This window comes from Lissotriton helveticus, chromosome 7 (assembly GCF_964261635.1).
Source record: "Lissotriton helveticus chromosome 7, aLisHel1.1, whole genome shotgun sequence".
NCBI lineage: Eukaryota > Metazoa > Chordata > Amphibia > Caudata > Salamandridae > Lissotriton > Lissotriton helveticus.
Genome location: NC_136068.1, coordinates 1,795,903,548 through 1,795,913,116, shown reverse-complemented (window position 1 = coordinate 1,795,913,116; position 9,569 = coordinate 1,795,903,548). Strand labels below are relative to the sequence as shown.

General features: G+C 42.6%; 1 protein-coding gene across 18 annotated transcripts in view; it reads left to right on the top strand.

Annotated features, from left to right (window-relative positions):
* Nucleotides 1-1,168: 1,168 nt before the first annotated feature.
* Nucleotides 1,169-9,569, top strand: part of LOC144770773 (phospholipase A2 inhibitor NAI-like) — a 1,245,443-nt gene continuing 1,237,042 nt past the window's right edge. For 17 of the 18 annotated variants that reach the window (XR_013599013.1, XR_013599018.1, XR_013599014.1 and 14 more), the window contains exon 1: nucleotides 1,169-1,223. Coding sequence is in view for 1 of the 18 variants with exons in the window: in XM_078655523.1 (XP_078511649.1) it covers nucleotides 1,193-1,223 (31 nt within the window). In the remaining 17 variants the exon portion in view is untranslated. The remainder of the gene's footprint in view (nucleotides 1,224-9,569) is intronic. The other variant, XM_078655523.1, reaches the window with a different exon arrangement.

Here is a 9,569-nt window from a genome sequence, read left to right as displayed (position 1 = left end):
TGTAAGGGATTCCCTCCTGGTGCACCCAAATCCAACCAATCCTGGAGCTGCAGAGCAGTTACAGGATTGGTTGGAGCAGGTTAATCCAGCGCTCATTTTGAGGCTGGTGGTCTGCGCCTGCCACCTCTCAGCTGTTTTACAGCGTTGGGATTGCTGCCTTTGAAGTATGCATGTCAACCTGACATGCGCACTTGAGCACCTACAACGTCATCCTGCACTCTACATGAATCTGCCTCGCCACCACAATCCACTGGCTATGGCAGGCAACACACAGAATAATAAAGTGGTAATGAGCATTTTATTATTCTGTGCTTACTGCTGAGCTTGCAGCAAGTGGGGCGACACTGTTCTGCCCACTAACAGAAACTGCTCCTGAGTAGAATTGCTAACGTAAATTTGTCATCAATATTAGAGGCCTCACTGTAGCTGTTTACATGTGAAGTGCCTGAGTGGTAGGCAAGTAATATTTTTTTCCATACTTGGCCGATGTCAATTGTTTCAAGGAGATTTGTAGTAATGCTAAGAAATCCGGTCATATTTAAGAAGATATTATCTCTGAAGGATTTGATTACATAATATTAATTCATGGAAAGATAGCTCAGTATTTTGAGGCTAAGCTTTGTTGTGAAGAACTGTCTATAATGAAGAACTGTCTGTAACATCAAGGTTATAACTATCAACAATAGCATGGCCAGCCTTTTATCTGTCAAAGAGTATGCAAAAAGTTTATGCATTGACAGATGTCACTGAAAATAGTGCAAAGAGGACTTTTTCTAACATTCTTCTCGTTACATATACATAACAGCTATATGTTCTGCGCACAATGAGGAATCATTGAAGTGTCTGTCACACACATGGCATTACATGTCACACATAAACACACCAAAAACATGAAAATGTCACACGTGGTCAAACTAAAAAAGCAGGCAGGCATGAGTATCACTTCGACACCTCGTGCGGTGTCTCTATGCCTGCCTGCAAACTCTTGACACGAATCCCGCGCTCCCTCGATTCCCCCTCGAACATTCAACCCGAATCGCCTTCCTGCTTTTCTTCTACGGCCCCATCTCGCCGTGCACGGCCTCAGAATTACCGCTCCGCAACTGCGTTGCTTGGAATTCCCGCGCATGCTTAGAAGAACCTCCGGTTCAGGCCAATGACGTAGACGACGGACAAGCCGTTCGCGAGCCGGATGTTGCTTCTGGCCACCTGTTGGAGAGGAGGTGAGGGTTCACGCCGTCAAACGAGTAACAGATACTTATATATTTTTATTTTTCGAATGTAGCGTCGACGTCAAGAGTATGTATCTGACCCAGGGAAGATCTTTCAGATCGCGCTGCTTTTACTGAACATGAACTCCCCCTACTTTATTTGTGTTTATGTTTGAGGAATTTGCTCACGTTAACTTCGCCTGCTCTGTGATTGTTGGATTTCGCCTGCGTAGGCTTGCACTGTGTCTGTGAAATCCATTGTTTTTAATATAAACTTAAAAGGGGCTTACATCCTTCCCCCTTTCTTTCCTGGCTTTTCATTGGTTCGTGTACATCCTACTTTCTCTTCCTCTATTTATATTGGCTATTACTTATTTTCCTACATTTGCCAATCCTTAATCTACTTCCCTTATCAGTTTTTCATAGCTGAAATACTGTTAACATCCGTTTTGATGGAACTACATTTTCAGAGTTTTACCTCTTCTTGTTTTTTCGTCTTGTAGCAGATTCATAGCTGCAGTTTATCACCCGCAGAGGTTAATCGCCTCTCCACTCCTGTTTTACTTGTTTAAAGTGGTTGAGTTTTTATCTCAATTCCATATAGATTAATAAAATCCTTTCATATGAGGGAAGGGGTTCCCACAAAGGTACTCTGAGGAGAAAGAGCCATGAGGAGTGTTGTTGCACAGAGAAATGCTCAAAACAATTATTGGCAATAATATGACAACAGTGAGATATTGCATATGGACTATCTTGAATTTTGAAGCATCATAGCACACAAGTATTCCTAAATTAAGCAAATTACTCTTTATTGTCAAAATGCTTTTGTCTGTGGGTTTCAACGGCTGTTAAAGCAAACACAAGGAGATGATGGACGGAGCACTGAAACTTTTCACTCACCCCCAGTCACAGATCTGGGTTGAATCCATCATCGTTCTTTAGCTCACTTCACCTCAGTTCAGAAACAGCTATATGCAAATCAGTCTTGACTCTGTACCTCATGGGAACAGTCCTGCCCGAATTGCTCGAAAGCAAGCATCCTGGGACCAGTTTCGGACAAACAACCCTCATCAGCCAGACTAGCTTGAATCCAGTGGTAAAGTGAGTAAGGGACCCACGTCTGGGCATGCCCTGCCAACTTAGGGCGAACAAAGCAAACACAAGGAGATGATGGACAGAGTGCTGAAACGTTTCAGAAACTCACCCCCAGTCACAGATCTGGGTTGAATCCATCATCGTTCTTTAGTTCACTTCACCACCCCAGTTCAGACACAGCTATATGTAAATCAGTCTTGACCCTGTACCTCATGGAAACAGTCCAGCCCGAACTGCCAAGCCATGTCTTCCCTGGACCGAAATAAGCATCCTGGGAAACACAAGGAGATGATGGACAGAGTGCTGAAACTTTTCAGACACTCATCCCCAGTCACTGATATGGGTTAAATCCATCATTGTTCTTTGGCTCACTTCGCCATCCCAGTTCAGACACTGCTATATGCAAATCAGTCCTGCCCCTGTACCTCATGGGAACAGTCCAGCCTGAACTGCCAAGCCATGTCTTCCCTGGACCGAAAACAAGCATCCTGGGGCCGGTTTCGGGCTAACAGCCCTCACCAGCCAGGCTTGCTTGAATCTATATTTATATATTATATTTAGGGCTCCTGGGTTTATGGTATTTATTTTCTTAACATTTACATTTGTATTTATCCGTAACTATTTTAGGGCCATTTTATCTGTATTTATCCACATTTTATTTTATCGCAAGCAAAAATGGAGGATGCAGCTAGTGTTGTTTCACATGTATTAAAGTAGGCAATGCGCGCTTGGTTGTTATAGTTTTAGATATATTTAGGTAGATGGGTAAATGGGTTACTGTTTTTAACAAAGAAATCCTTTTGTTACTTGCAGTTAATACATTTCAATCCTTCTAATATAGCACAGTGAGCTATGAAGACCTTGTAACCCTCACTGTCTTATGTAACACATCCTACACATTGATTTGCACACATGATTTATTGGCAGTGTATAGCATGTGATGTAAAGCGCTCTGACACCCTGCATTGGGATGAGTAGTGTGATAGCAGTATAAAATAAATCAATCAAAATTGTGGTATTTAAATTGGTATTTGTGTAAATACTTGGACAGACCAACACATCTAACATTCGTAGAGTGCATGTATATCTCTAGGATCCAGGGACTGAACAAAGAAAAAAGCTTGCCTCTTTTAAGTACCTATGAAGTGATAAGCTGTGTGCATATATTTTCCCTCAATTGCTTTCAGGTGTGCACCACCCCCTCGCCCCCACCCCTCATAGCTACCAGCCAGGATATTTAAAAGAAAGGAGGACTGATGGACCCTTAATGTCGACCTTGGTTATGGGCATAGCTGAAATCTGATAAGCCCTTTCCTCAGTTGCACTCGGACAGGCTCCTCTTCTCCTCGCAGACAGCAGCAAAGTTAAACATATTTACTGTTTTTTTCCCGTTTCTATGTATAAATACAGACAAAGAATAAATATTTTTCCTTCTGTATTTATATGCAAAAAACAGTTTAAACAGAAAACAGGGAGACTTAATTATGTTGCCTTTTTGTACATAAACAAGTCATAACACTTTGACAGACTTTCTGTAACTTATATTGTAAAACTACTCAACAAACTACAACTTACAACGACAAACAGTGTATTAATAATCATACAGGCAAAAACAAACGCATTTACCCATGCTTTTTTGCAATAGCTTTGAATTTCAAAGAAAATGTTTCAGAATAAGGACTGTCTGTTCCCCGTAGGAACACAGATATTTGGAAACATCAAGAACATGATAGCATTTTACTATAACATAAAATGGGGTCAATGATGCAGTCTCATTCAGGGCATGAGAATGAGTTCTTTCATAGATCTTGTACACTGGCCCCACCCTAGTAATTGGGTAAATATTTGGTGTGTGTCCTACACAACATTATAGCTCCATACATGGAAACATTTTAGAAGAGAAAAGTGGGAGGATAAACAAAAAGAAAAAACAAATCTGGAGACTGTATTTCCCCAATTGATTTCCATTGAAGCAGAGGCAATTTCAGGTGGGACACAGCCAAAATGAAGTCATTTTTGGCTTACAACATTTGGAGTCTCTCACCTGAATCAACTCTGTTGGCATGTATGCAGCTCTGCTAGGTACCACGCATCACGTGCCGGAGTAACGCTTTTTAGGGCAGAAATTATCATGCACTACAGCTGATCAGAAAAGGCAAGCTTGGTATCTCCAGGTCCTGCAGATATAAGTTCTTTTTTTATTTTTTTTATTTTATTGTTTTCTTGCAAGGAAATACAGCAATACATTAGAGCAAACAAAAATTCAGCTTGAATACATACAAAATACAGGATAAAACAAAATCAAATAAAAAATTATTAAATCCAGTCAGCAATTGGTGCCCAAATTTTCTCTCCCAGAGCTCTTCTTTTGATCCCTTTTAACTTATAGATGGCAGACTCTATATTATACATGAACAATAATTTTTCACGCCAAGTAAAAAAAGAAGGAGGGTCTTAATTAATCCACTCCCTAGTAATGCAGGCTCTGGCTACTGCCATACAAATAAATAAGAAGTAAGTTACTGGCTTTGGTCTAGAGATAAAGGACTCCAAACCTAGTAACACCATCTCGGCGGTTACAGTGATATCACAGCTGAGGACAGCAGCAAGAAAACTTTCAATTTGTTGAAAGAAAATCCTAAGTGTAGGGCAGTGAAAAAACATGTGCAGATCGTTAGCTGCATGAAGCCCACAGCGGCTGCAGTTCGTTCCAATGGTGGTACTCCACTTAACAACCTTACTTGGAGTGTAATAGAGGTCATGTATGCACATAAAATGCTGAGATTTCATCATCCCTGTAATTAAACATTCTGAAGCACACTTAACGGAAAACAAAACCTCAATACCGGGGATGCCTAATTTATTAGCCCATTTCAACTGACACTGTTCCATATCGTCCCCACATTCTTGAATCAAACTTAAATAAAGAGAGCCTATAGGGGCTTTTTTCTGCAAAAGTTCCAATAAAGGAATTCTTGTCATTCTGGCTGAAGTGGCAAAAAACTACGGATCTGAAGAAATTAAAAAAAATCATTTCTTACCAAAGAAAATGTATTCTCTAATTCCTGGAATGAAGCAATTTGACCATTAATAAATAGATCACCCAAATAACGTATTCCTTTCTGCTCCCATCTATAAACCGTTAAGTCACAAAAAATAGCTGGCAAGAGACCGGGCGAAACTAAGGGGGTATATACATTTAATTTAGATACGCCCAGGTGCTTCCGCACTTTTTGCCAAACTCCAAAAGCTGACTTCAACGTCTTATACTTGTTTTTTAGGTCTCGCGCCTGCGATGCATATGGCGAAGCCATATGCGCATCGCGCAGGCGTGATACTATAGTTGCCGGGTCTGCTTCCCAGGTGACAGTAGACAGGCACGCGCACGCTCAGGAAAGCGATCGGAGGCGGCCGCGCGCGCGCGTTCCCAATCTCCTGTCTCTCTAGGAAGCACACAAGCAAGCCCAGCAAGCCCCGCCATGGCGCCTGGTTCGCTACCCTCGCTCCTTGTTTAGTATATCAGCGGGCACGCCTTATGTTTTACTTTTCAGTTGTACCCAGAACGCATACCAAGCTTTATGAATAACACAGGCGCACACTTTTAACAATGCGCCCATGGCTCGCAGCCCGTCACCCCCATCTCGCCCCCAGGCGCTGTGCTTAATGTGTCACTCGCCCGCTTCCTCTGCCGCCTGTTCGGAGGTAGGCATACTTATTGTGAGACTCACAGCCTTGGTAGCTGCTGCGATGGCGGGGGCGGGATGAGACACAGGCAGGAGAGGAATAAAACCGTGCAGCCCTCGGCTGGGCAGCTCAGAGAGCGAGAGTGCTGCCGGCTCCTGTGACATCACTGGAAGAGCACTCCTTGTGCGGGCAGCAGAAGCAGCTACTTAACTTGCCCCTCTGTCGGGTCGGCGAGGGTGAGGCTTGCGTACACACCTCCTTGTCTGGGCAGCAAGGCTCAGGTACACAGTTCCCTGTCCGGGTTCAGCCAGTGACAGGTACACCGCTGTCTGACCAGGCACAACACTCCTCCCGGTCCACAGAGGTACAGGGACGGCTCCTGTGGTGCACAACTCCCAGTCAGAGGGTAAGACGGTCCAAGCAGGGCACAGCCACCCCGGGGGTTTGTCCCACAAAACTGGTGCAGGGGTGGGTGTCCATCTTTAAGCAGAAGAGCTGCCGGACCACAACGCGGTGTGGGGCTCGGTGCGTGGCCCCTGTCTGTGCACTGGTCCAGGTGTGTCCCCCGTGCAGTGCCGGTTTCAGCACTGCCCGAGGCGTATTAGTATCCAGGCAGGGTGTTGTGCAGCTGCGAGTCGGGCCCTACTACCTGGACTGTGGCTGTGTTCCCGACCCTCTGAGGCCTGAAAGAAATAATTGCTGGCAGTCGGGCCTCTCCTTTCACACTCACACCCGAGGCCATTCGTGTCGGAGGTCAGTGCCTGGTTTTTGCGCACTCATTCTCCAGGCACTGTCTGCAAAAGTGATTCCGCTGACAGGCTTCCCGCCCCTTGGCCGGATCTCCTCAGGGCATCTCTTAACTTAGTCTCTGATTTCCACTGTTCTTAGGAGTGCAAATGCAAAGAATTGGCAAGATCATTGGAAACAAATTCCAGCATATCGTGGAAAATCACCATTGAACATTTTCAGGAAATAATGCCAGCTAAAAATACATACTCCATTACATTTATTACAAGACTTGCCAGTCAATAATAGCTTCATGGAAACATATAACAGTTTGTGGAATCGTATTTGACATTTCGCTTCTGATGCTGCTTAAAATATGACATGCTCCATCTTAGCCCGAGGCTGGAAAGAACTGGGCAGTACAGTATTTGTTTGCTATTTGCTTTGTGTTTATTGTTCATATTTGTTATTTCGTTCTTAAAACTAATTTCAATATAACTTGTATCAACATTCCCGTAAAATTGAAATTATTCCGAATGTATTGACATGCTAATCTGAGTTTCGGGACCGTTCTGATGTGTATAGCGCCCCCTCCTTTTGGATGTGCCTTTGAGCTCAGCTCTGTGACCTAAATCATTCTAACATGAATTCCAAATTAATTACTGGCACATTCAAGATAATGGAAAATCTAACCTTAAGTGCCCGGTTTACTTGCTGAATGTGGAGTCTTGTTGATTCCGACAACTTCGACCACTGGGTTTGTAACATGTAAAGTAAGTGGCAATAATTACGTAAGATGTTATCGTATCATTTAACAAGCCTTTGCAGATGTAACAAAGAGATTAAAGAATAAAAGAAAAAGCAAACGGTCATTTTCCTTATCGTACTCATGGGGAACGGGCCATGTTTTGTTTTGCGCGATAGTGTATGCCTTTTCAGATCCTGTCAGTGCTCCATCCCCAGACCTATATCTTCAATGTCTAGTTTAATTTTCTAGGATCAAAGTAAACAAGCATTTACAATGCAATAGGTCTCGCATTTGCTAGCGTTTAAGCTATTGGTATTGTAAATTACAATGCTTTTTTATTTGTGTGGGTTTTGAAAACACATAAATAAAAGGCATTGTCATTATAGTGCCAATAGCTTAAACTCTGGCAAATGCGAGACCTATTGCATTGCAAATGTTTGTTTTTATGGTAGCTGGGCTCAACAACCTTAAGGAAACTACCCTTCACTTTCTCGCCCACAATCATTTCAAAGATAGTTGGAGTTTGACACACAGGCATATTTACTCTATCTCCAATTATAAGAGGACTAATGAATTGAAGTGTGTCTGCTAAATAATAAAATAGGAAATAGGGAACATCCCATCCCCCACACTCCTTACTCAGTATCATTTTTTTGAGGGCTTTCCGATGGCGTTTATAGCCCCACAAAAACCTGGAGGTAGTCCTTTCTAGACTTTTAAAGCAGGAGGGGTGGAATTCCAGCGGTATAGTGCGATACATATACAGCACTTTTGGTGGAATCAGCATTTTTAAAATGTTAAGTCTACCATACAATGATAAATGTAAGTGGTCTAAGCGCTGTAACATAGTATTAATTTGGGCTATCACGGGGTTAATATTACGTTCCGGTATTTTCTCTATGGGCAATGATATCTTAATTCCCAAATATGTAACCTCTGAGATGGTAAAAGTATTCGAGGGTGGATTAGGTCCAGAGCATAAGATCTGCGTTTTCTCCAGATTGAGTTTATAATGGAGAAGGATCCGAATTGTTTAGCAAGCTCATTGATTACCGGTAGAGCAGTCCGGACATCGGTGGTAGTTATCACAATGTCGTCAGCTTAAGCCAATGCCCGATAATTAGTATTAGCTAAATAGGGCTAATCTTTTGTTCCAAAATAAAGCGATTAATTACAGGGTCAATATAAAGTGCAAAAAGTAAAGGTGAACAGGGGCATCCTTGACGGGTGCCCCTGGTGATTGAAACAAAGGGGAAAAGTTGGCCATTAATTCGAATACACGCTTTTGGAGCATTGTACATAGTTTTTAATGCCGTTATAAAGCCTGAGCCTAATCCCTTCCTAGCTATCAAGTCCCACAGATAGCCCCAGGCAACCCGGTCAAAGACTTTTTCAGCATCTAAAAGTATGAGACCAACATTAGACCGGGTTGCCTGGGACCAATCGAGAAACGTGATCACCCGTCGAATATGATCCGCGGTGTCACGGGCAGGGATAAATCCGTGTTGATATTTGGAAACTAACGGAGAAATAATATTGGATAATCGTGAGGCAAGGATTTTTGAAAACATTTTGCTATCAGCATTTATAAGTGAAATAGGACGAAAAGATGATGGTAGCAGAGGAGATTTGCCCTTTTTAAGAAACACAGTTATTATAGAGTCATGCCATGACTGAGGGGCAGTACCTTGTTGTGCTCTTAGAAATAAGTCCACCAGTTCTAATCTTAAAATACCACGAAAATGCTTAAAAAACTCCAGGAGAATGGCGTCAGGACCTGCAGCTTTTCCAGAAGCTAAAGATAACAGTGACAGCTCAATCTCCTCCCAAGTAATAGGGACATCCAGCTTCTCCCTATCATGTGTAGGTAAAATACCATTCAAAGCAAGTTCAGTAAATTGAGTTATCCGATCTGTACAATCTCCTACCACATCCTCAGCATATAATTTTGAGTAGAAGTCACAGAACACTTTAAGTATATCAACTGTATTATTAACCGTCACCCCTGCATTATCATTAATTTTATCAATACTAGCAAACACAGCTTTCTGCCTCGCCCTCTTGGCTAGATGTTTTCCTGTGTTTTCACCTACTTCATAGACCTC